At 44.0% G+C, this 25,180-nt stretch overlaps 1 protein-coding gene across 1 annotated transcript in view; it reads left to right on the top strand.

The window, feature by feature from the left end:
• LOC126248080 (glutamate receptor-interacting protein 1) overlaps nucleotides 1–25,180 on the top strand; it is a 535,929-nt gene that overhangs the window by 325,169 nt on the left and 185,580 nt on the right. The window contains exon 6 of the mRNA XM_049948737.1: nucleotides 18,348–18,517. Within this exon, the coding sequence (XP_049804694.1) occupies nucleotides 18,348–18,517 (170 nt within the window). The remainder of the gene's footprint in view (nucleotides 1–18,347; nucleotides 18,518–25,180) is intronic.

Raw genomic sequence — 25,180 nt, 5'->3', positions numbered from 1 at the left:
TTCCTGTGTTATGGTCTAAATAGCTGTCTGCCTATTACACATTACGACCCTCTTTAACTGTCGTTGGTCTCTGTCAGTCCACAGACGAGGTCGGCATGTACGCATTTGTGCTGTACGTGCCCTTCATGTTTCCACTTCATTATCACATCGAAAACAGTGGACGTAGGGGTGTTTAAGAGTGTGGAAATCTCGCGTACAGACGCATGACACAAGTGACACCCAATCACCTGACCGCGTTCGAAGTCCGTTAGTTCCGCGGAGCGCCCCATTCTGCTCTCTCGCGATGTCGAATGACTCCTGTGGTCGCTGATGTGGAGTACCTGGCAGTAGGTGGCAGCACAATAGACCTAATGTGAAAAACGCATGTTTTTGGTGCTGTCCGGATACTTTTGATCAAATAGTGTATAAATTACCTTGGAGATCGAGTTTGAAAATTCTCGCAAGGTCACAGAGACCACACCTCGTGAGTTACTGGTTAAATCCATGTTTCACTCTTCAAACTCATAACCGTTAAAAGTTTGTAAACCAACTCACTATCAGTGTTACAAACTCAAGGGTTTCGAGACAAGGTGGAGGTATACAGTGGTCAGCTCTTGGTTCCGTTATGTACCAAAGTGCATTCCTTACAAAATTACTACTACCTGGTAGTTGTCCTGTTCTGGGTGCAGGTGACGGGTATCAGGTGCTTGCGAAGACGGTTATATTTTGAGGAAAGCAAAGGTTTTTTGAGGAATAGCAAATGGAATCCTGAAGACGGTGTAATTATAATAATTCTTTACCTCAGCATTGGCAGATGCTGTCTGCCGCTAACGTCAACAGAAATGATAAATCAGTTTTTTCGGTTGTTTATTGGTCTCAGTTATAATCGCTTCTTAAAAAAGGACTGATAACTGGGACAAGAAAACAGACGAAAATTCGACTTGCCTGATCAGTGGTGCTAAAGTCTGAAGTTTCTAAATAATGGTGGTAAATTTTCCATTGGTTTCAAATACTGGATTATTAGAACAAAGTAAAGCAAGCAGTGCTCCTTTCATGACAATCCCAAGAAACAGTCACATGACAGTAGCAGTGCTACAGCATTATTGAGCTAACAATGTGGCTGTCGCCATGTGGCGTCCATGTACTTAGACCAGCACATTACAGGGCGCGATCGTTGAACAACAAACGTAAAAGTGAACTGCCACACGCAAGGTTATGTGGTGGTGTAACTGTAATTGTGCTGGCTTGAGAAATATGAACCGACGACTGATGCATGTTGCCATCTTTGGACTTTTTCTAAAACCCAATATGGCACAACATTTGCTTCACAGTAGCAATGTGATATTTGCGAACTGAGCCCTGCGAGATCCGTCGGACCAGGTGGCAACACTCACTTTCAGGGCTTTCATTGTTGCGCTAAAAGGCTCCTGAAAATTACTTCTGAGAACGAATTGCGTAAGTGGAACAACACTTGTGCATGTTTTAACCCTTAACTTACGAGGTGTGGTCTCTCAGACCACGCGAAAATTTTCTAACTCGCCCTCCAAGGCCAGTTGTGGCGGAATGCTTCTATACTCCCCCTACCCGCCTTAAATTGCCAAGCCTACGGTGTTTTGTTGTCGGTTGCGTTATCGCCTTCTGTGTATTTTTGACTCGTGTTAGTGATCGGTGTTGGAGTTTCCTAGACCGCGGCTCGTGAACTACGTGCCTGTTTTCTTCAGTACGGTACCACATAGCTCAAAATTTGTCGCCACGAATTTGGCATTTTTAACTTTGCGAGTTTGATGAAATTGTTAGTCGGTCTATGGAGGAAGGTGTCAGTGACATAGATCAAGAAATAAACAAAAAGACGACGACTTTACATTACCCAGTGATCACAGTTCTGCTATCGAACAAGAGTATCATTCAGAGGAAGAACTTAGGAAAGTTGTGATGGGGATCTGTGTGTTTCTTCAATGAAATTCTTGCACTGTCTGTTAAAATCGAATGTGTTCTGAGTGGTGATAAAAATGTAGTTCCCAGCAATGAATGTCAATTTGACAGACTTTCTTTTTGTACCTATCGATTGGAATTTTTATGCACGAATTTAAACCCCGAATTTAGTTTTATTTGAAAATTTATTTGCTACAGAGATTGTTAGAGTACTGAATTTTACATTCTCTATTTATGTGTACAATTTAAAAGAACCACACAAAATTATGTGTTTTTGTCTGATAAATACACACATCAAAAAAAGTTTTGCATCACCTCGGTTCCTGGAGTTCCGGAACCTGTACAGAAAATTGGGATAGAGATCAACATAAACATCATTTCCGCCTTTTTTATTGCTCATGAAAACTACACACTGCATGTTGTACCACCATACAGCGAGACCTTCAGAGGTGGTGGTCCAGATTGCTGTACACACCGGTACCTATAACACCCAGTAGCACGTTCTCTTGCATTGATGCATCCCTATATTCGTCGTGGCACACTATCCACAAGTTCACCAAGACACTGTCGGTCCAGATTGTCCCACTCCCCAAAGGCGATTCGGTGTAGATCCCTCAAAGTGGTTGGTGCGCCACGTCGTTCATAAACAGCTCTTTTCAATCTACCCCAGGCATGTTCGATAGGGTTCATGCCTGGAGAACATGCTGGCCACTCTAGTCGAGCGATGTTGTTATCCTGAAGGAAGTCATTCACAAGATGTACACGATGAGGGCGCGAATTGTCGTCCATGAAGACGAACGTCTCGCCAATATGCTGCCGATATGGTTGCACTATCAGTCGGAGGATGGCATTCACGTATTGTAGAGCCGTTACGGCGCCTTCCATGACCACCAGTCCGGTACGTCGGCCCCACATAACGCCACCCCAAAACAGTAGGGAACCTCCACCTTGCTGCACTCGCTGGACAATGTGTCTAAGGAGTTCAGCCTGACCAGGTTGCCTCGAAACACGTCTCCGACAATTGTATGGTTGAGGGCATATGCGACACTCATCGGTGAAGAGAACGTGATGCCAATCCTGAGCGGCCCATTTGGCATGTTGTTGGGCCCATCTGTACCGCGCTGCTTGTTGTCGTGGTTGCAAAGATGTACCTCTCCATGGACGTTGGGAGCGAAGTTGCGTATCATGCAGCCTATTGTGCACAGTTTGAGTCGTAACACGACGTCCTGTGGCTGCACTAAAAGCAGCAACATGGTGGCGTTGTTGTCAAGGTTCCTCCGAGCCTTAATCCGTAGGCAGCGGTCATCCACTGCAGTAGTAGCCCTTGGGCGGCCTGAGCGACGCATGTCATGGACAGTTCCTGTTTCTCTGTATCTCCTGCATCTCCGAACAACCTTGCTTCGGTTCACTCCGAGACACCTGGACACTTCCCTTGCTGAGAGCCCTTCCTGGCACATTGTAACAATGCGGAGGCAATCGAATCGCGTTATTGACCGTCTAGGCATGGTTGAACTACAGACAACACGAGCCGTGCACCTCCTTCCTGGTGGAATGACTGGAACTGATCGGTTGTCGGACTCCCTCCGTCTAATAGGCGCTGCTCATGCATGGTTGTTTACATTTTCGGGCGGGTTTAGTGACATCTATGAACAGGCAAAGGGACTGTGTCTGTGATGCAATATCCACATGTGTGTAGTAAAATGGTGCAGGCTTTGTTTAGTCCAATAAGAGAAACTAGAAGCATTTAAACAACATTTAAATAATTGTAAAAATAAATGCTATATAGCATTAATTAAAATTTTTAATGATTTTTTCCTTAAATCTCGGTTTAAACGTAGGGGTCCCAGAGACCACACCTCATGGTATACATTATAGAAAAGTCACCTCTCGAGTTCTGGGTTAAATTCAATCTTAGGCCACACTTCATGCTCACAATGACGCAATGACTCATCAAATCCAGGAATTTTCCACAGTCTCACAAATTTCACTGGTGAACTTGATATTGCATTGGCAATCACGTTTTGAAGGCTACTGTTTTCAAGGAAAACACTAAAGATATTAAAACTGATTTTGCTATAGCAAGAACAAACACGATTTATGGAACATAGTATTTTATAGAGCAATATGTAAATACAATGAAGTACAGGTCGTGCATAGCACTGGACACATTGACTGGACAACAGTTATACAGGTTACATGATAGCCCAAGCATTTGTGTGCAAGCACTTAAATAATACTGTTTCTTTGGCCAGTCACCAGAGCGCACCAGGAGGCCAACCCAGGTGGCCTCTATAAGCGCGCCTGTGCAATGTATGGACACATGATCTCTGCAATCACATGAATCGTGAGTGAAGGTACATCACTCCTCCCTTCTAGGGGGTGGGAAAACCACTTACATATATAAACTCTAGGCACAGAAAAAGATATATCACGAGTCACGGAAAACACCAATGACACCACTTATTTCAATTTCATTGCCCAATTATGGCGGCTGCTGCAGCATGTGGCGGGCCATCCACCCTCTTGTGAGAGGCCATAGGGCAGGACGGCAGATGGCGTCTCCATACCCACGTCCAAATCGAGGTCAGCAGTTGGTGCTGGAGGCATCAGCGGGGCATCAGAGACAACAGCCACACAGGATTTAGCAATGGAGGCAGCAGTGGTTGTGACTTTAGCTGAGTGGGAGCTGCACTAGCGACAGCTGTTGAGGAGTTGGGGCAGAGGCAGGAGCCCCAGACAGTGATATGCCAGGCAGTGCTGTGGTACGAACCAGACCATCTGCGACACAGACACAGGCATTGGGGGCGGCAGTAGAAAGGATGTGGTGGGCCCTCTGGAACAGACTCCGCAATCCACAGCCTCAGCTGGTCGAAGCGACACAACATCCGCTCATCAGGAGTGTGGACAGTGCACAAGCACCAACCCCAGCGATGCTTAGTGATGGCAGGAACCCAGTTCAGTCAGTGGCCGAAACCATGAGCCCAGACAGGCGCACATCGCCAGAACTGTCATGGAGGTGGCAGTGCCAGTGGAGGTGGCATAGGATGCAGCAGGTGAAGGGGTTACGTGGTTGGCGTCCGTGTAACAGCTCCACTGGGCTCTTGTTCCCCACCGGAATGAAACTATACGAACTCAAAAAATGGTCTAAAGCAGCTTCAGAGGACCTGTCAGATACAGACCTCCACATCTGAGTTTTAAATGTCAAAACCATGCATTCGGCACCACCATTAGATCAAGGATGAAATGGGGGAGCTGTGGGCGGTGTGCATACTGTAAGACCTTCGGTACACACACCATCAGATTATTTGACTTGTCGCTCTAACGAAGTAGGCGAGTGTCCGCAATATGTCTTGTGGTCTTATCGTGGCGTGTTTATCTTCTGCCGTTAGGTCAGACGATAGAAATGCCACTTGCACGCTTAGAGTAGCAGATTGACGGTGACCAACTTTAAACAGAACTTGATTAATTTTCACACACGTTTATTAAAATAATAACAAGCATAAAAATTACTTAACTTGGTTCAGGATGCTATTTACAATTGACAATCTGAAATTCCTTTGATATTGGTATGTTAATCTTATTCTCACATATATCTCTGATACTTGACAAAAGTGTCTATACATTTATCTTCATGGCTATGTACTGGAATATGGAAATCTTATTAGGCACAGACTGCAACTTGACTATAGACTGCTAGAGACAAATGTAGAACTCGTACAGACTGGTGCAGACAAATGCAGACTGACTAATCGGAGGTCTGTACACTCGTTATAATACCTCGTGCGTTCAGGTATTACTGCGCGAGCGTGATCCGCGAGGAGAAAAGGTTCTATGTTAGCAGCAATCTCATTGGCTGCGTTACATATTAATACGCGGATCGGCGGAAGCAGAATTTGGTCCGTCTCTAAGACAGCGCCATCTCGTAGTGCGGAGACGGACGAGCGCTGTGCCTGCGCTGTTGTGCTTAGCGGGGCGCGCTCTAGTGGGAAGGTTGCAAAAATCTTACACAGGGCTCATACAGGGGCCACCATGGATGTGGACTGACAATGCACCATGCAGGGAAACTTGGAACAGACGTCCACTACAGTGAGAGAATACTGATTTAGGAAGGTCCCAGCAAAATCGACATGTAGATGCTCCCGCAGGTGCTGCAGCGTTGTTCAAGGGAAAAAAGATGCCCGTAAGGCTACCTGTTGCTGAACACAGTGAGTGCGTGTAATGTTCCCATCTATGCCCGGCCCATACATATGCTGGTGAGCCGAAGATTTGGTTCCAAAAGTCCCCCAATGACTGACATGCGGAAGTTGCAGTACATTAGGGCGTAAGGAAGCAGGAATCACAACCCAGGGAGCACCATTCTCTGTATCTAACAAAAGAACGCTGTCAAACAGAAAGGTGGTGTTGGAGGGAGAAGCTTGATCTGAGGCATGACCTAGGGTTTTACCGCCAAACCATGCTGCACAAGAGAGGATCCGACTAAATACAGGATCGGCGGATGTGGCCGATGCTATCATGGCACTTAGTGATGGAAAAACCATCGACCGCATTCTGATTCTACATATCTAAATACGGTACAAACAGAGCAACCTGTCCAGACTGAACGCCGGGTCCGGCCCGATCAGAAGGCGAGATAAGGCGTTGGCATTGGCGGGTTGTGCTGTCGGCCAGTAATGGATCTAATAATGATAACGGGAGAGGAAGAGAACCCTCTGCTGCAAATGTCATGCTGCCTTGTCCGGCACAGAAACGAAAGGGTTAAAAAGAGCAACCAACGGCTTGTGATTCGTGATTAAATTTAAGTTGGCCGGGTGGTGTGGCCGAGCGGTTCTAGGCGCTTCAGTCTGGAACCGCGCGACCGCTACGGTCGTAGGTTTTGAATCATGCCTCGGGCATGGATGTGTGTGATGTCCTTAGGTTAGTTAGGTTTAAGTTGTTCTAAGTTCTAGGGGACTGATGACCTCAGATATTAAGTCCCATGGTGCTCAGAGCCATTTCAACCATTTTTGAAATTTAACTTAATAACATACAAGACGACATGAAATTTTTTTGAGGACGAACACAATCGCTAAAGCCACCTTTTCAATCTGAGAATACCGCTGCTGAGTGGGAGTTAAGGTCTTAGAAGCATAAGCAGTGGGTCATTCAGACCCGTCCATGTATTTGTGCGCCAACACCGCGCCAAGATCATGCTGAGAGGCACCTGTAGCCACATGAAATGCTGACCGGGCTAAAAAGTGGCCACACACGGGCCAGATTGAAGCTTAGATTTAAGCAAACCAAACGCTCTGTTACAAGATGGGGACGAGGAAAAAGGCAAAAGCGCGTGCAGGGGCTGAGCAACTGCGGACGCGTCAGGTAAAAACTTATGGAAGTACGCAAATTTTCCTCAACGGAGGTCGGCCACGGCAAAGCCGCAATCACCTGAACATGGTGACGCAATGGCTTGACTCCTGTGTGAGAAACCACGAAACCAGGGTACTCAATTGACAGCTGAAAAAATTGGGATTTGGCAAGGTTGCACTTGAGACCCACAGACTGCGAAACACAAAACAACGATCGGAGATTTCTAAGGTGGTCCTCGGTGAAAGTACGCGGAACAATGATATCGTCGAGATAATTAATGCAGCTAGGCGCAGAGGCTGTCCGCTGTTCTAAAAAAACGCTGAAAAATTGCGGGCACGCTAGCGATGCCAAAAGACAAGCACTGATATTGGCATAGGCCGAAGGGGGTATTGACAATGAGAAGGCACTTAGTGGCCTTATCCAAGGGCAGCTGGAGGTACGCTTCCAACAAATCAATCTTCGAAAAGTAGAGGCTGCCTGGTAAATTTGCGAGCAACTCGTCAGGGCAGCGCAAAGGGTATGTATCTGTCACAGACTGCATTAACACTTTCGCTGCGGCATCGCTGCAGGCGCGCAACTCTCCAGTGCGGCCCGTCAACGTGCGAGTGCGGGCCAGTAACACTCTGAAACGGCAGGTACCGCTCGGAGCCGACGCTCCTAAGCACACCTGAGCTATGTGCTGACGTCAAGACCTTGTAAGATCTATAGGATCATGTTCTGTACTGACTTAATGATGACACCTTAGATGCATTACTTCAAATAAGCTTCGACTGTACTGTGGTCATGTTTTAAAGTCTGTTTGCTCTCTGACACTTATAGGGGTCACAGGCGTCATTCAAATGTTCGTGATTTGTTGATAATGTAACAAAAAATACAATTCAAACAAGCAACAAATCCACTGTATTCAGGAAAAATTCGGATTGCAAAACGCAAATTCTTAAGAAGGAAAAAAAGGAAAAAGGAAACTGGATTCATTTGAAATTACATTTACTTCAAATGCGCATTTTTAATATTGACTCTGATAGAGGTCGATTTAGTAGCATGTTTGCTCCTGGTATGAGAGAATCAGCTGTCTACATTTATCACAGACGCCCAGGGGACGCCCGGATGTGTAGAAATTAGTAAGTGAAACACACCCTACGTGGAGGCTTCTCTCGTGTCCCCCATCACTTCAATTGCCGTGCTATTAAAACAAATTTAGCACAACAAATTCTTTCGCAAAAAACTGAAGTGAACGCTTTACAACGCAATAAGAAATAAGTCGATTTAACACAAAAGGAAACCTCATTTTCTGAGTACTCGTGAAAAAAACTTTCACGTCATAAAAAGAAACCATCCAATGTCAAAAGAAATAAAAGAAGTTGTCTTTGATAATCGGAATTTCCCCGATATTATCGCGTTTTTGCTACTTATGGGAAATTATACAGCAGTTCAAGCAGTATCCAGGTTTGTCTGGGCAGGTTGTACACTCGTATGGTGTATCAGTGCGCTTGCATATTATGTGGTTCTTTATGCCAGGCATCACCTGGATTATCTCCATGTGACAGGTCGGACTCTTTTTCGTCGTCGATTTCCACACTATCGTCGTGATACGTATCGTCAGATTCGGAACCGTCACGAAACAGATTCGAAAGCTGTGCTTCCACGCTATCATCACTCTGCAATTCTTCTGCAGCCTCTAAATGACAATCTCCGTGGTATGCCGCGTCCGCAGTACACAGAAAATCGCTGTCGTCTAGTACACTAAGTAACTGTTCCTCTGTCAATTTAACACTTTTCCTGCTCCGTTTCACATTGAAACGTCCAGGTGTCGTTTCATTAGCAATTACGAGCAATATACGTTCGATAACTGCCCACGCAAAATAAAAGTTTACACGCTTTGATGCTAGCTTAGACGCTGCAACTAGACTGAGTAATCTGACGGTGAGCGCGGACGCTTATAAGCGTCAGCCGCACTGGCTCGTGGCTTGTTGTGAGTCTTAACAGCGTCAGCTGCAGCGAAAGTGTTAATCGTGACACAGACGTCGTCACAGAGGCGAAGCTGACCTGTCGGCTTCTTAAAGGTGACCAGCGGTATAGCCCATTCACTGGAAGAAAGAGGCCGAACGACATCGAGCGACGTCAAACGGTCTAATTTGGCCTTGAGAGGGTCGTGCAATGCGCCCGAAAAGAAAACGAGAGCTCTTTGATGGTAATGTGCGCCTGAAAACTGGTAGCACATCCGAGCCCAGGGGAAAACAGGGACGAAAACTCAGAGCAGAGGGACTCCAGTTGCTGGTACAGAATTCATCTGACACTAATGTTATGTCATTAGCAAAGGAGAAATCGAAAGTTTTTAATGCATCTAACCCAAACAGGTCTGCGATATGGGAATGATCCACAACAAGAAAGGTGAGATGGTGAACAACAATTTTTGTCGGAGACAGGAGCGGAGAGTTGACCTAGAATTGAAATCGGCTGTTTATTGTAACTAACCAGCTTCCATGAATCCTGTGTGAAGGGAGGGGAGCCCAAATGCACGTACGTTGGTGTGTTTACTAAAGTCACTGCAGCTCACGTGGCCACTTGGATTTTTAGCGGTTTGTTAAACACACACGAGTCAATTTGTTCAGGGAAACAATCATTGTAGAAATACAGTGTATGTTCATTGGTACTACTGTATCCGCCACGTTTGAAACGGAGTTACACAGCAATGCAATCTGGTCATTCTTTTGGCACTTGTTGCAAACAGACCAACTTTCAGGGCACACAACACTATCGTGTTGGACGAAGCAGTACAGGCAAGATAGAAGGGGGGCATACGGCCATTGTTGTGACGTGACCTGCTGGAGAGGTGGCCGTATCCGTCACTGCTCCACAAGACACTGAGTCGAAGGTTGTACTGGTACTGCTGCAACGGCTTGTCATACCGAACACTTGCAGAGTGCCTAGCACTGGTTGACTGAGAAACTTCCAATACCTCCCCCCCCCCCCCCCCCCCCCCGGAGAAATCTGATCGCCTGTAGCCCGTGACACTTCAAAGGACTGTGCTATATTGAGCAAATCTGTAAACTTCGAATTCTCACATTTAAGTGACTTTTCGCAAACATCCCTGTCTGGGGCCAGATGAATTATAACATCAAATACCATGTGATCAGCATAGGATTCGTGATGGGTACTAGTGACAAATTTACACTACTGGCCATTAAAATTGCTACACCACGAAGATGACGTGCTACACACGCGAAATTTAACCGACAGGAAGAAAATGCTGTGATATGCAAATTATTAGCTTTTCAGAGCATTCAACAAGGTTGGCGCCGGTCGCGACACCTACAACGTGCTGACATCAGGAAAGTTTCCAACCGATTTCTCATACACAAACAGCAGTTGACCGGCGTTGCCTGGTAAAACGTTGTGATGCCTCGTGTAAAGAGGAAAAATGCGTACCATCACGTTTCCGACATTGATAAAGATCGGACTATAGCCTATCGCGATTGCGGTTTATCGTATCGCGACATTGCTGTTCGCGTTGGTCGAGATCCAATGACTGTTATCAGAATATGGAATCGGTGGGTTCAGGAGGGTAATACGGACCGCCGTGCTCGATCCCAACGGCACTAGCAGTCGAGATGACAGGCATCTTATCCACATGGCTGTAACGGATCGTGCAGCCACGTCTCGATCCCTGAGTCAACAGATGGGGACGTTTGCAAGACAACAACCATCTGCACGAACAGTTCGACGACGTTTGCAGCAGCATGGACTATCAGCTCAGAGACCATGGCTGCGATTACCCTTGACGCTGCATCACAGACAGGAGCGCCTGCGATGGTGTACTCAATGACGAACCTGGGTGCACGGATGGCAAAACGTCCTTTTATCGGATGAATCCAGGTTCTGTTTACAGCATCATGATGGTCGCATCCGTGTTTAGTGACATCGCGGTGAACGCACATTGGAAGCGTTTATTCGTCATCGCCATACTGGCGTATCACCTGGCGTGATTGTATGGGGTGCCATTGGTTACACGTCTCGGTCACCTCCTGTTCGCATTGACGACACTTTCGGCAGTGTACGTTACATTTCAGAAGTGTTACGACCCGTGGCTCTACCCTTCATTCGATCTCTGCGAAACCCTACATTTCAGCAGGATAATGTTGGAGGTGCTGTACGGGCCTTTCTGCATACAGAAAATGTTCGACTGCTGCCATGGCCAGCACATTCTCCAGATATCTCACCAACTAAAAACATCTGGTCAATGGTGGCCGAGCAACTGGTTCGTCACAATACGCGTCACTACTCTTGATGAACTGTGGTATCGTGTTGAAGCTGCATGGGCAGCTGTACATGTACACGCCATCCAAGCTCTGTTTGACTCAATACCCAGGCGTATCAAGGCCGTAATTACGGTCTGGATGTTCTGGGTACTGATTTCTCAGGATCTATGCACCCAAATTGCGTGAAAATGTAATCATGTGGCCGTGCGGTCCTAGGCACTTCAATCTGGAACTGCGTGACCGCTACGGTCGCAGGTTCGAATCCTGCCTCGGGCATGGATGTGTGTGATGTCCTTAGGTTAGTTCGGTTTAAGTAGTTCTAAGTTCTAGGGGACTGATGACCACAGATGTTAAGTCCCATAGTGCTCAGAGCCATTTGAACCACTTCTGAACCATGTAATCACGTGTCAGTTCTAGTATAATATATTTGTCGAATGAATACCCGTTTATCATCTGCATTTCTTCTTGGTGTAGCAATTTTAATAGCCAGTAGTGTAAAATGATGGTTCAACCTGTGCAATTCTGCAGCCCAGGATTTATAAGATTGGTCTGGGCATTTCTGACAACCGTAAAATTCTACACACGTTGCTAGAACCAGCGTTCTGTCACAGTAATAGGTTGCGAGAAGCTTGCACATTTCATCAAATGATAAGCTGGTCGGTTCTTGCAAAGGCGCAAGTTGACACAACAACTGATAAGTGTGCAGCGAAAGCCAGAAAAGAAAGAAAATCCCTACACAGGTTCGCATCGCCCATGTGAAAAACCTGAAAATGTTGGCGTAGTCGTGTCTTCTAGGAGTCTCAATCTGCAGCCAATTTATCATATGCTGGAAAGTATAAGATAAATGCTGATGGAAGAGTAACCTGCAGCGAACACACAGGTGCCAATTGATTTAGAGTGGTGGTGAGAGAGAGCCTGCTGTTGTTCAGCAGCAGCTTGCTGCTGGGCAGTGATACATTGGAGTATGTCTTCTATCGGGATGGCAACCACCTTGCCATGGTGTTCCTTTCAGATCACTGAAGTCCAGCGCTGTCGGGCATGGCCGGCACATGGATGGATGACCATGTGGACCACCATGTGCTGTTGCCATTTTTCGGAGTGCACTCAGGCTCGTGATGCCAATTGAGGAGCTACCTGATGGAATAGTAGCAGCTCCAGTCAAAGAAAACCATCATAATGACCGGGAGAGTGATGTGCTGACCACACGCCCCTCCTATCCGCATCCTCAGCTGAGGATGACATGGCGGTTGGATGGTCCCGATGGGCCACTTGTGGCCTGACGATGGAGTGAGTGCTTCCATCAAAATGTTTGTCAGCTGACTTAGCACTGACACTAACATGCAAAGAAAATGTAACCATTACTCATCGCCAACTTTCCTAGAACAAACACAATTTATGGTACATAGAACTTTACAGAGAAATACGTAAGATAGAATGAAGTACAGAACACATTGACTGGACAACAGTAATAGTAGTTACAGGATAGAGAGAATTTCTGTATGGTGCAAAAAGTGGCAATTGGCACTAAACAAAGGAAACTGCAAGATCATCCACATGGGTACTAAAAGAAATCTAATAAATTTTGGGTATACGGTAAATCGCACAAATCTAAGGCCTGTCAATTCGACTAAATACCTAGGAATTACAATTATGAGCAACTTAAATTGGAAAGACGACAGAGATAATATTGTGGGGAAGGCGAAACAAAGACTGTACTTTGTTGGCGGAACACTTAGAGGATGCGACAAACCCACTTGTCTCTCCTCTGCTGGAATATTGCTGCATGGTGTGGGATCCTTGCCAAGTAGGATTGATGGAGGACATCGAAAAAGTGTAAAGAAGGGCAGCTCGTTTCGTGTTATCTCGCCATGGGGGTGTGTGTGTCACTGATATGATACGCGAGTTGGGGTGACAGTCACTGAAACAAAGGCAGTATTCTTTGCGACGAGATCTATTTACAAATTTTCAATCATCAACTTTCTCTTCCTAATGTGAAAATATTTTGTTGACACCCACCTATGTAGGGAGAAATGATCATCATAATAAAATAAGAGAAATCAGAGCTTGAACAGAAAGATTTAGGTGTTCCTTTTTCCCATCCGCCATTCGAGAGTGGAATGGTAGAGAAGTAGTATGGTTCAAATGGCTCTGAGCACTATGGGACTGAACATCTGAGGTCATCAGTCCCCTACAACTTAGAACTACTTAAATCTAACTAACCTAAGGACATCACACACATCCATGCCCAAGGCAGGATTTGGACCTGCGACCATAGCGGTCGCACGGTCCCAGACTGAAGTGCCTAGAACCACTCTGCTACACCGGCCAGCGAAGTAGTATGAAAATGGTTCGATGAACCCTCTGCCAGGCACTTAAGTGTGAATTGCAGAGTAACCAAGTAGATGTAGATGTAGATGTAGATCTAGAATAGTGCAAGCACTCGTTTGTGATCATATAATACTGTTTCTTTGGTGGCTCTCCAGAACATGTCAGGGGGCCGACCTACAAGGACTTTAGAAGTTGGTCTGTCAACTGTATTTTTGCATGATCTTGGAAATCACGCATGTCATGAGTGAAAGTACATCAGATTTACTTTCTTGTATGACTGAGTAAGAAAGAAAATCACTGGCACTGCTATCGTATCATTTTTCACATATGACAAACTGGTATTTCAACAATTTCACAGTTTGTTGTGGTTATCAGATAGGTTTTGTCTTAGGGTAAACCAATAGAAAGGTTTTGGTCTTTCCTCACTCCTCATGAACAAGATGCAAACAGTTATCAGAATCACTTAAAGAAGGTTTACTGGATATTGTGGATAATTCAGATAAAGTTATTTCTCAGAGCTATGTTGGTGTAAGTATAGCCACTCAGGTGTACAGAGATGAAATTAGAGCACCTAGCATTTCAGTTTTGGTTGTCTGTATTCAGTCATGTTACGTCACATGTTGACATATTCTGAAGTCAATTATAAACGTGAGCAGTTTGCCCACTGACTGTACAACAAGGGATAGAATATTTCAAAAGAGTCATGTAGGATATCCGGCGTAGCATCATTGATACAATTCTAAGGCACAGAGAGCTACATCATCCTGCAAAGAGACAGAGACAAGGAAACAAAATTCTATAAGCTGTTGCAGCAAAAGAAGTGTGTGACACAATTATTGCTCAGGTTATGGAAAATTTTGATTTCTCAGGGCATTTTTCACTGCAACTTTATTTCATTGTGAAATTTTTATTTTGTATTCAAGTCAATTTCTGCAAACATTTCTGTCTAGCTGTTGTGAAGTATATCCCTTCCCTGGATGCAATCAACTGAGAGTAGCACTTCAGGTACCATACACGAGGAATGAGTTTAGAGCACACATGTGGTGTTGTATTTGTGCAATTCCTGCTCAGAAGTAATTGGCAGGGGCCTTTTAGGGAAAGAATGTAAGTCCTGAAAGTGATTGTTACCACATCAGTAACAAAGTTTGATACAGAATGGTCTTCCTCTGCCCTGTAGGGAAGAAAAACTCTTTTTGTGAAGCATTATGAGCCAAGAGTGGCTAGTAGCACTAGCTGCACTCTCCATTGAAAAAGACTTCCTATGCAGCATTGTGTACTTGAATGAATGTGTCACTGACAGACTCTTTGCTCTTAAGGAGAGGTGAATGGATTTTTCATACAAATATTTGTCATAAGGTAAGGTTATTTCTGTACAGAAATTATTTTATTTATTCAGTTTTAGACTTTTTATGTTAGTTATTTAGAACTTTGTGGTCCAGCTCCAGTGAAATCTCTAGACAAAACTCTGCAAACTGCCACTTCTTCTATTGGTCTATTTGACTGTCTCTTCCACTGTTCATCATGATGTATGTCAATCTGTTTTCATTTTATATCTATAAGTCACACTGGCTCTCAACTCTTCTCTCTTCCCTTACCCATTTACCCATTTTTCTGTCCCTGATCATTGTTGTCATTACATGACCATTGACTGTTCAGAAATTGTTGATTTTTGAATTACTTACACATTAAAGCTTCATTTTTAAATATTTCGATGTGATGTAACATATGCAGAGTATAAAGAAATATTCCAAAAAATTAACTGAGCCATTAAAGAGCAATATAAAAAAGAACATCAAAGAAAAGTGTTCAGATGAACACTTTACTGAGGTTATATGATGTTAGGGCTTTATCCAATTTATTGTATGAAACATGGAAGAATGCTTCATGGCAATACAAGACGTGAACCAAAGGGGAAAGGATCAGTAAATAACTAAATAAATAGAGTTTGATGTAAGTGACTACAACATACACAAACACTGATAGGAGAACATTGTGCCATAGATAGTACTGCAATCATAGTCTAAAGGAAAGGAATCTGAAGAACAAGGAGGAGCTGGTTTCAAACACTGCAGCTGCTAACTTGCACAGACTATCTAGAAATTTAATATAAATTGTTACAACTCATGTTAAAAAGTAAGATGAGTCTTATAACAGGCATATAAAGTTTAGACCTGCTGGATAGAGCAAATTTTCCTGACACATTCCATGGGATAATGCCATACCGTAAAATATAACAGCGCACCTCCTGGGAAAGACTCATCTACCTCAAACAATCCGTGATAGCTTATAGAAATGGTACACAAATATACTAAAAACCCATCACAAAAGCACCACTGAGTGATGTAGGTTATCACTTACATAAATTCAAAGAAATAGTTGAAATTTCCTGGCAGATTAAAACTGTATTTCAGACCAAGACCCAAAGCTGGAACCTTTTCCTTTTACAGACAAGTGTTCTACCATCTGAGCTACCCAAGCACATGCTAGAGAGCTCTTTTCCATGAAAGGTAAAGGTCCTGATTTCAAATCTCAGTCCAGTAAACTGTTTTAATCTACCAGGAAGTTTAATATCAGTGCACAATCTATTGTAGAGGGAAAATTCATTCTGGAAAGGAATAGTTGTCTGTTTTTGGGAGTATTCTGGTTAAATAACTGTTTCTTTTTCAATGGCCTAATTTAATAGGTGCAAGGTTCTGTAAAAAATGACTTTTAGGTTTGTTTTTTGTCAACAGTATGAAAGAAGCAATCTGTGTTGACAATATAGTACAGTGCAACTTCATATTAATATACAGCATATCAGAGTAGACTGGAACATCTATGAATAAAAAAAATTTTATGTTAATCTGTTGTACATTAAATTCAGTTTAATGGAGCACAATTACAAGCAATGTATTCTTCAAAATTCAAAAATACTCGCTATTTCATGTCAGTGATCTGTTATTTCCAGTGCCTTAAAAATAATGCCCAGTTGTGCAAACATAATCCTAAACAGTATCACTACTTTCAGTAAAAAAAACTGCTAATTGTTTGTTTTTCCCTGAAAAACTCAGAACTGCTTGTTCAGACCCTGACATCACAGAGCCTGTAGAATGTGTGATACATGTTATGTGAAAAAACTGCCTCTGAAAATGATGTGTGACATCAGCACAAACTGATTTCATCCTCATGTCAGTAGTGGGCTGTAAAGATTCATCTCATGTGGTATTGGTGCCATTGAGCATACAGATGATCTAAATTATGGAGCTTATTCAAGCTGTCAAATGATGACTCACTCATAACACACATCTATTTGCTAATACAAATGCATTCAGAACTCAGAAAAAACTCTGTGGAAATACCTTTGTCATGGATGTTCAGAGTTTCATTTAATGTAACAAAACATGGAGGTTTTTACTGCAGCCCTTTATGAATTCACTAAATGGATACACATAAGGGGCAGTCAAATGAAAACTGAACACCTGACACAATGGGACCAGACGATCAGTTCCTATTCTGTAGGATGCGGTCAGCTACCATCAGATCCACTACCACACCTACTCTTGCACTTACTTGTCTGACTGAAATTGACATTGATCTACATCTTTCTTCAGGTTGCTGAAGATGTCAAAATCACATGGTGGAAGATCTGGGCTGTACAGATGTTGCAGTGTTTCCCAACCACTGAAGCATAGCATTCATCCAATAAGCAATGTGGAGACAGGCAATATCATGCAACAGGATGATTCTGTCTGACAACCTTCTGACAGCCTGAATTCAAACAGCAGAACCAAAAGTGGAAACATCCCACATTTCTCCCCACCAAAAAAATCCAAAGCTGTTCGCATAAGTTCTGGTAAGGTCATAATGAACCTCTTCAACTGCAGGGGCCCTCTGCTTATCAAGTTCCTTGAGCACAGAACCACAATCAGTGTGCAGCACTATGAAGACTCTTTGCAGATGCTGTGATGTGCCATAAAGTCAGTACTCCCAAGATTGCTGTCAGATGAATCATCCTGTTGCACAGTAATGTCTGACACCACGATGACAATTGAAGGCTACACTTCTTCAATTTGATTGGAAATACTGCAACATCCTCCATACAGTCCAAATTTGTGATTTTCACATCTTTGGCAACATGAAGAAAGATGTGCATGGACATCAGTTTAAGTCAGATGAGGAAGTGTCGATCTGGCAGCAGCCGACCATGCTCTATGAAACAGGAACTGATCATCTCTTTCCCAGTGGGGTAAATTACTTAATGCATATGGTGAGTATCTTTGAATGGAACCATTCCATGGTCCCATTGTGGTGGGTGTTCAGATTTCATTTGACCGCCCCTCATGATATTAATTTACTATTCTGTGCATTTGACCATTGCTTTATATCACAGTAGGTAAAATATGAAATAAAACTCAATCATTTCTGATTAAACCTTCAAGTACAGTACTGTAGTTTGCACCAACTGTGGGCATGTTAAATGTATATTTCCACATGGCTGCAGTACATATAGCTGTTTTGTGTTCTCAGGTGTGGAGCTCTGCACGTAGGGGACAGGATATTGGCTGTCGCAGACACACGAATTGAAGGCAGCAGCATGACGGCAGCTGAAGTTTCAAATTTGCTGCATGGAAACACAATTGTCCTTGAGATACTGCCTGTGTCCCGGATAGGCTGTGGAGACTGGTACAACAAAACTGGTGAGTGTCTGCCTGTAGTCAACAAGATGCATGATGTCACCAATGAGAGATGATGGAAGATATATCTGTAGTAACTGAGTAATACACGAAACCAATCCAAGTAACTTGAATATGGCTTTACACATAACAAGACAAAAGAATCGTGCAGATGGTGCAACACAAGTAATGCACAGAACATAATGAGGGTGAGTCAGCACTGCTCCGTATGTATATATGTGTGAGTTGCCAGTATATGGAGCAGCAGAGACCTTGCTGTGTGCATGCTTCCTACAGGCAGCCTCTAGTGGCCAGCCAGCTGATCAAGTTGACAGTTGATTTAAGTACACACACACACACACACACACACACACACACACACACACACACACACACACACACACACCAGCAGCAGAGAGGTGTGCACCTCTCCCTTGTGCAAAGTGGCCCAATGAGAGACATCTCCATCAGATAAAAAGCACTGGTATCTGGTGCCAATGTTGGGGGTGGGAAAATGTGCTGGGCAGGCACCAGAGCATAGGGCTGGAATGTGCAGGGATGTGGGCATGCCCAAGTGTGTCGTGCCCTCGTGGTGCCCAACAACAGTACCTGGGAGGAGGGTGCCATCGCCATCTCTCCATCATCATCAGCAGGCGAGTCCCAGTGTGGAGAGGACGGGGCTGAACCCACTGGTGAAAATGGCTGAGCTGATGCTATTGAGGGGGCTGGTGGAGGTGGCGTGACTGGAACAGCAGGTTGCTTCAATGGGCTGGAGGCCAGAGACAGACCAGCACTCAGTGCCGGAAAGCTGGAACCCCAGGAGGAGGCAGCCAACAGGACAGGGGTGCCTCCACAGCAGGCAATGACAGGCTTGAGGTGGAGGGTGGTGGGGTGAGCTGCAGCCATGGGGGCCACACCCACAAATTGATAGCTTCTGGTGCTAAGTGGGGACATAACTGATCAAAGTGGTGCACCACCTGCCTGTTAGCTATATGAATATCACAAAGATAGCATCGACCAACCCCTCGAGCCCACACCAGCAATCTCAGCGTAAAGGGCCCAGATGAACCCAGTCGTAGCAGGTGCAGCACAGCCCACAGGAGATGGAGGACCATATGTGGCTGCTGGCTGTGAAGCAACTCAGCTGGGCCCTGTTCCCCATAGGCGTGAAGCAATATGTGCTCAGAAAACGGTGAAGGGCGTCATCTGGTGGAGAATTTACAACAGACTTTTTGATTTTGGCCTTGATTGTCATTCCACCTCGCCATTTGATTGGGGGTGGAATGGTGGGGCCATAACATGATGAATGCCATGACTGGAACAAAACAATTGGAAGGTGTGAGAAGTGAACTGGGGTCAATTATCAGAATCTAAGGTGCAAGGCAACCTCTCAATAGAAAAAACCCTCAAAATCTTATGAACTGTGACCTCAGCCAATGTTAACACACTCCAGAGAATGTAAGGAAAGCAGGAAAATGCATCCACAACCAAAAGTCTATAGTCAATCCCTAGCCCAATAACATGTTCCTAGCTAAGAGTGTAGTGCGCAAAATTCCCCAATGGCCCTGGTGAACCTCATGCCAGAATGTGGTGGGAATGACTACCCTGGGAGAAAGGTTTTCCATAGACAACAGCAAAACAGTGTCAAAAGCAGAGAGATGATATCACGAGGAAAGATAGCTGTACAGGGATCCGATGCCTGACCCGGCAGTTTATCTCGACAACCCTGTTGAAAAAAGCCAAACCACCTGGTGGAGAACTGGGCCAGTGGCAATGGCAGCTGCTATGCATCAGCTAGTAATTGGGAAACCCTCAACTGTGGCTTGCATTTCAGTATCAAGATGGAAGAAAATCAATTCTTCACGATCAAAGTCAGGACAAAGGTGGGACAAGGTATCTGCATTGGCATGTTTCGATGTGGGTTGAAAAAGGATTTCATAATTTGCAGTTAGACGAGAGAAGTGTCCACCATTGTGGGCAAAGTGGTGCCTTATCAGGCAAGGAAGTGTGAGGTTAAATGAGGAAATCAAGGGTTTATGATCAGTAATAAGTGAAACTTTGTGCAATACACAAACACGTGAAATATATATTGCAAGAGCCTTGTTTTCTACCTGAGAGTAACACCTCTGGGTTGGAGTGAGAGATTTAAAGACAAAAGCAATAGGTCATTCAGAGCCGTCAGCATATCGGTGTGTTAGGACCACACTGATGCCATGCTATGAGGTGTCAATCAACAAAACTATATGCTGGTCCAGAGAGAACATAGCTAAATGAGGGGCTGAGAGTAGTTTGGATTTCAATATTTGAAGAGCACGTTCACAGTTTGGGCTCCAGCAAAAGGTACATTTTTGTGTAACAAGGTATGCTATGAGTGGGCCAATGAGGCCACCCTGGCAGGAATTTTTGATAGCAACCTGTCTTCCCTAGGAAAACCTGAAACTTCTTTGTGGACAAGGAGCGAGGCACAGATGTAACAGTGGAGATGTGGTCTGGCAGAGGGCAAACCCCATCCCACAAGACCTTGAACCCTATATAAACAATAGAAGGTTGAGAAAACTGAGATTTCATGAGGTTCCACCATAAGCCTGCAGACTGTAAGACAGAAAACAAAGTTTGCAAATTTTTCAAGTGCTCAGCCATGGAGGAGGCCATGACAACAATATCACCCAGATAATTAATGTAACATGGGGCAGACATGATCAGTTGCTCTAAAAATTGTGGGAAAATAGTGGGGGTGCTAGCCACACCAAAATAAAGATGTCAGTATTCATATAGACAAAAAGAAGTATTAAAAACTAGCACTCTTTGAGGCTCTTCACCCACAAGAACCTGCAGATAAGCTTCAGACAAATCAGTTTTAGAAAAGTCCTGGCAACCCAATATTTTTGACAATAGTTCCTCCTGGTGTGGGAGAGAATACATATCCATAATTGACTATGTGTTGACAGCAGTACTGAAGCTGCCACAGAGGCAAAGTTTCTACAGCAGTTTCCAAACTACAACCAGCGGAGATGACCATTCACTAGCCATAACAGGTTGCACCACCTCTAGAGTCTGAAGTCTGTCCAATTCTGCTTTCACTTGATCCTTTGGGGCAACAGGAATTAGGATTTGCTCAAAAAAAACAAGGCCAAGCCATGGATTTCAAAGAAATATGGGCAGAAAAATTTGCAGCACATCATATAACTTCAGAAAACAAGTCTGAAAACCCCACACAGTGTTTTCAGTTGAGAATATGATACCTGACTGGATACAAGGTGACTGCATTGGTGATAGAAAATCCAAAAGCCTGAAATGCTTCCATCCCAAACAAGTTCTCAACATCGGTATCAACAACCATCAAACATGTAATGGAACAAATCACTGACCTGTAAGAGGCAGATACCGTAAATTGTCCCAACAGTGCAATGTTATGTTTGCTATAACTGACCAGCTTCTGCATGACTGGTGTCAAGGGCAGCGAGCCTAAAGTCACACAGGTTTTGTAATTCAGTAGCATCACTGCAGCACCTATGTCAATCTGTAACCGGAGCAGTTTTCGAAAAACACTTTACTCTGTAAACAACTTGGGAGAAGTCAGAAGCACTGGAGTCACACAGTTTACATCCACATCCATATCCTGAGCAACCTTCAGCAAACAATGCATGAAGACAATTTGGCCTTTCTTCTGGCAAGAATTAAAAGTAGCCCAACATTTATGGCATGCCAAACATTCATGCTATACAAAACACAAAGGACAACATGGAAACAGAGAACACTGTGGTTGTCGCAGCTGCTTGTGCTGGCCTTGGTCTGCTGGACACTGAGCCCACATGTTTACTGGTCACCACTGCCACTTCCTTGTGCAAGTTATCTGTCATCCTAGTGGGCACATCTTGTGATGCTACTGCCACATTGCCCCATGCTTCAGTGTGGTCACCTGCTGCCCAAGAAACCACAAAAAATTCTGCTATTTGCAAAACTTCTGCCAACAGGGCTTTTTCACACAATAAAGCCTTCTAGTGCACTTCCTTGTCCATAGCTATACAGATAATTGCATCAAAAACCATAGCATCTGCATAAGAGTCATTATGGGCATCAGTAACAAATTGGCAGTTACGGCTAAGGCTGTGAGGTTCAGCTGCCCAGGCCCTGTATGACTGGTTTGGTTTCTTGCAGCATTGGTGGAATTCAGCTTGCACCACTATGACATGCATTCATTTGCAATAGTAGTTGGACAATAAACTGCACATGTGATCAGAACTAAGAGCTGCCAGTTCTAGTAAAGGTGCAAGCTGACACAGTAAATGATACACATTGGGTAGAATCCACAAGAGGAATAATGGATTTGCACAAATTTGAGTTTGTCACACAGAAAGCCAAAAAATGCTGTATGTGACTTTTTTTGTAAGCTTCCCAATCCTTGGCTGAATCATTTTATGGAGGAAAAGTGGGTGGGCAGACCTGTCTGTTAATGGAAGTCAACAAAGTGGTCACTACCAAAATAAGCTGTTCAATCAGGGCCAGTACCATGGCATCCATAATCACTAAACCTGATGAAACTGCACTTAAGGACTGCACACACAGAAATCATTCCAGACTGTCAATCATGTAGTAACCAAATAATACACAGAACCAATTCAAGTAACACAAATATGGTTTTATTCATAAACCTCTGAATAATAATGTAAATTAGTCTCGTGACTCCATACATAACAAGATAAAAGAATCACGCAGAAGGTGCAACATAAGCAATACACAGAACAACTGGTGTGAGCAGTAAAAACTAAAAGAATGTAGTGAGGATGAGTCAGCACTGCTCTGCAGCTGTGTAGGTGTGAGTCACCATTACATGGAGCAGTTAAGACTGTGCCATGTGTGTGCTTCCTACAAGTGGCCACTAGCGGTAGGCCTGTGCTGACACAGTTGGCAGTACACACATGTGGAAACACTACACTCAGTGTGTTCACACTCACCCGCATTTACAGTTGGAGTCATGAACGATGGCATTTGAGTTTAGGCTTGTTATGGGTACCTACGTCATGCATACTCTCAACAGCTAATGAGCATTCAGCAGTGTTCTGCTCTGGAAGCCATAACTAACGTGAGCATTAAATATGCTTGTAGCGAATTGTTTAGTGAATTTCTATTTAATTTGTTGTGAGCTGTTGTCACTGATGGTGGTAAGTGATAAATGCTGCATACGCAAGTGAGAGACATAATGTGCAGGATATATGCTTCCTTCAAGCAGAAAGTACGCGCATACGTGTACCGCAACTTTCGCTTGGAATCATCAACAATGTCATTCCTGTCCATGCCTTGACATGCATGAACTGCCATCATTTGTGGATCGGACTATAATAGCAGGATACTGCAAGCAGTATCTGAGCACCATTTTATCCAGTGCAATAAATGACCCCCTGCCTGAAATGTTCTCTCTTGTCAAACAGTATCCATGATCTCATGTAGCTTTAAACATATCAGTAACATACCATCAGATGTACCAGTGTATACTATGAAACATCAATCCAAATCCTCTTTCCACCCTTTGAGTGTCCATTGATGGTGTTCACTTATCCCTGAAAATCTCTGTGCTCTGGGGTGGGGAGCAGATTTATAGAACTGGAGTGATGGTTTCTGTATGCCATAGTGAGAAAATGGTTCTGTATGATATGGCTGCTCATAGGTTGTCATAGGCCAGGATTTAATTTTGAAATGACTTGCTGCTCTGTGGCCCATCCATCTGCTGCTGTGATGTGTGATATTTGATGGTGAGCTTCATTACCAGGTTGTTGCCTGTGGCTATTGATTTTGATGGTGGTAGTTGTTTTGCAGTGGATATAATCATGATACATTCTTGACATGATGATGCAAGAAATTATCAGTGCCTGAGTGACCTCAAAGGTGGAGTTCCTTTGCAACAAGCACCCACCTTTTCTTCATCATCAGGTCCAAACTATTTGCCTTCACAAATGTCTGCTTGTGTCTGCGTATGTGCGGATGGATTGTGTGTGTGTGCGAGTGTATACCTGTCCTTTTTTCCCCCAAGGTAAGTCTTCCCACTCCCGGGATTGGAATGACTCCTTACCCTCTTCCTTAAAACCCACATCCTTTCGTCTTTCCCTCTCCTTCCCTCTTTCCTGATGAAGCAACAGTTTGTTGCGAAAGCTTGAATTTCGTGTGTATGTTTGTGTTTGTTTGTGTGTCTATCGACCTGCCAGCACTTTCGTTCGGTAAGTCACATCATCTTTGTTTTTAGATATATTTTTCCCATGTGGAATGTTTCCCTCTATTATATTCGGTCCACTGATATTGTTAGTTGACCCCATCCTGAACCCAATTTTCATGCGATACTATTGCATTTAGCATGGTTACTGGAGCAGTCTGCACAATATAAGCATTGTGATTTCTGTTCTACAGTTTTTTCATCTCTTAAATAACGGTATGGTCAATATATATTTCCTAGTACGTTATTAAACTTTCCAAAATGAATTAGTCATGTTGTATGTTTATTATTATTATCAGAGTGTAGTTCATTGTTTTATTATTCTTTTATTTAGCTTTTAAGTGCAAGATGTGTAATGATGCAGTCTATTGTAATGTTCCATTGTCAGAGAGGATCTGAGGGCATCAAATGCATAATGGAGTTAAGTACCTGAGACTAACTCATTCAACAGCTATAAACTGTATCTTAATTAAATAAGAGAC

This window comes from Schistocerca nitens, chromosome 3 (assembly GCF_023898315.1).
Source record: "Schistocerca nitens isolate TAMUIC-IGC-003100 chromosome 3, iqSchNite1.1, whole genome shotgun sequence".
Taxonomy (NCBI): Eukaryota; Metazoa; Arthropoda; class Insecta; order Orthoptera; family Acrididae; genus Schistocerca; species Schistocerca nitens.
Note: the sequence above shows the minus strand (reverse complement) of the source record. Positions and strands in the feature narration are given on the sequence as shown.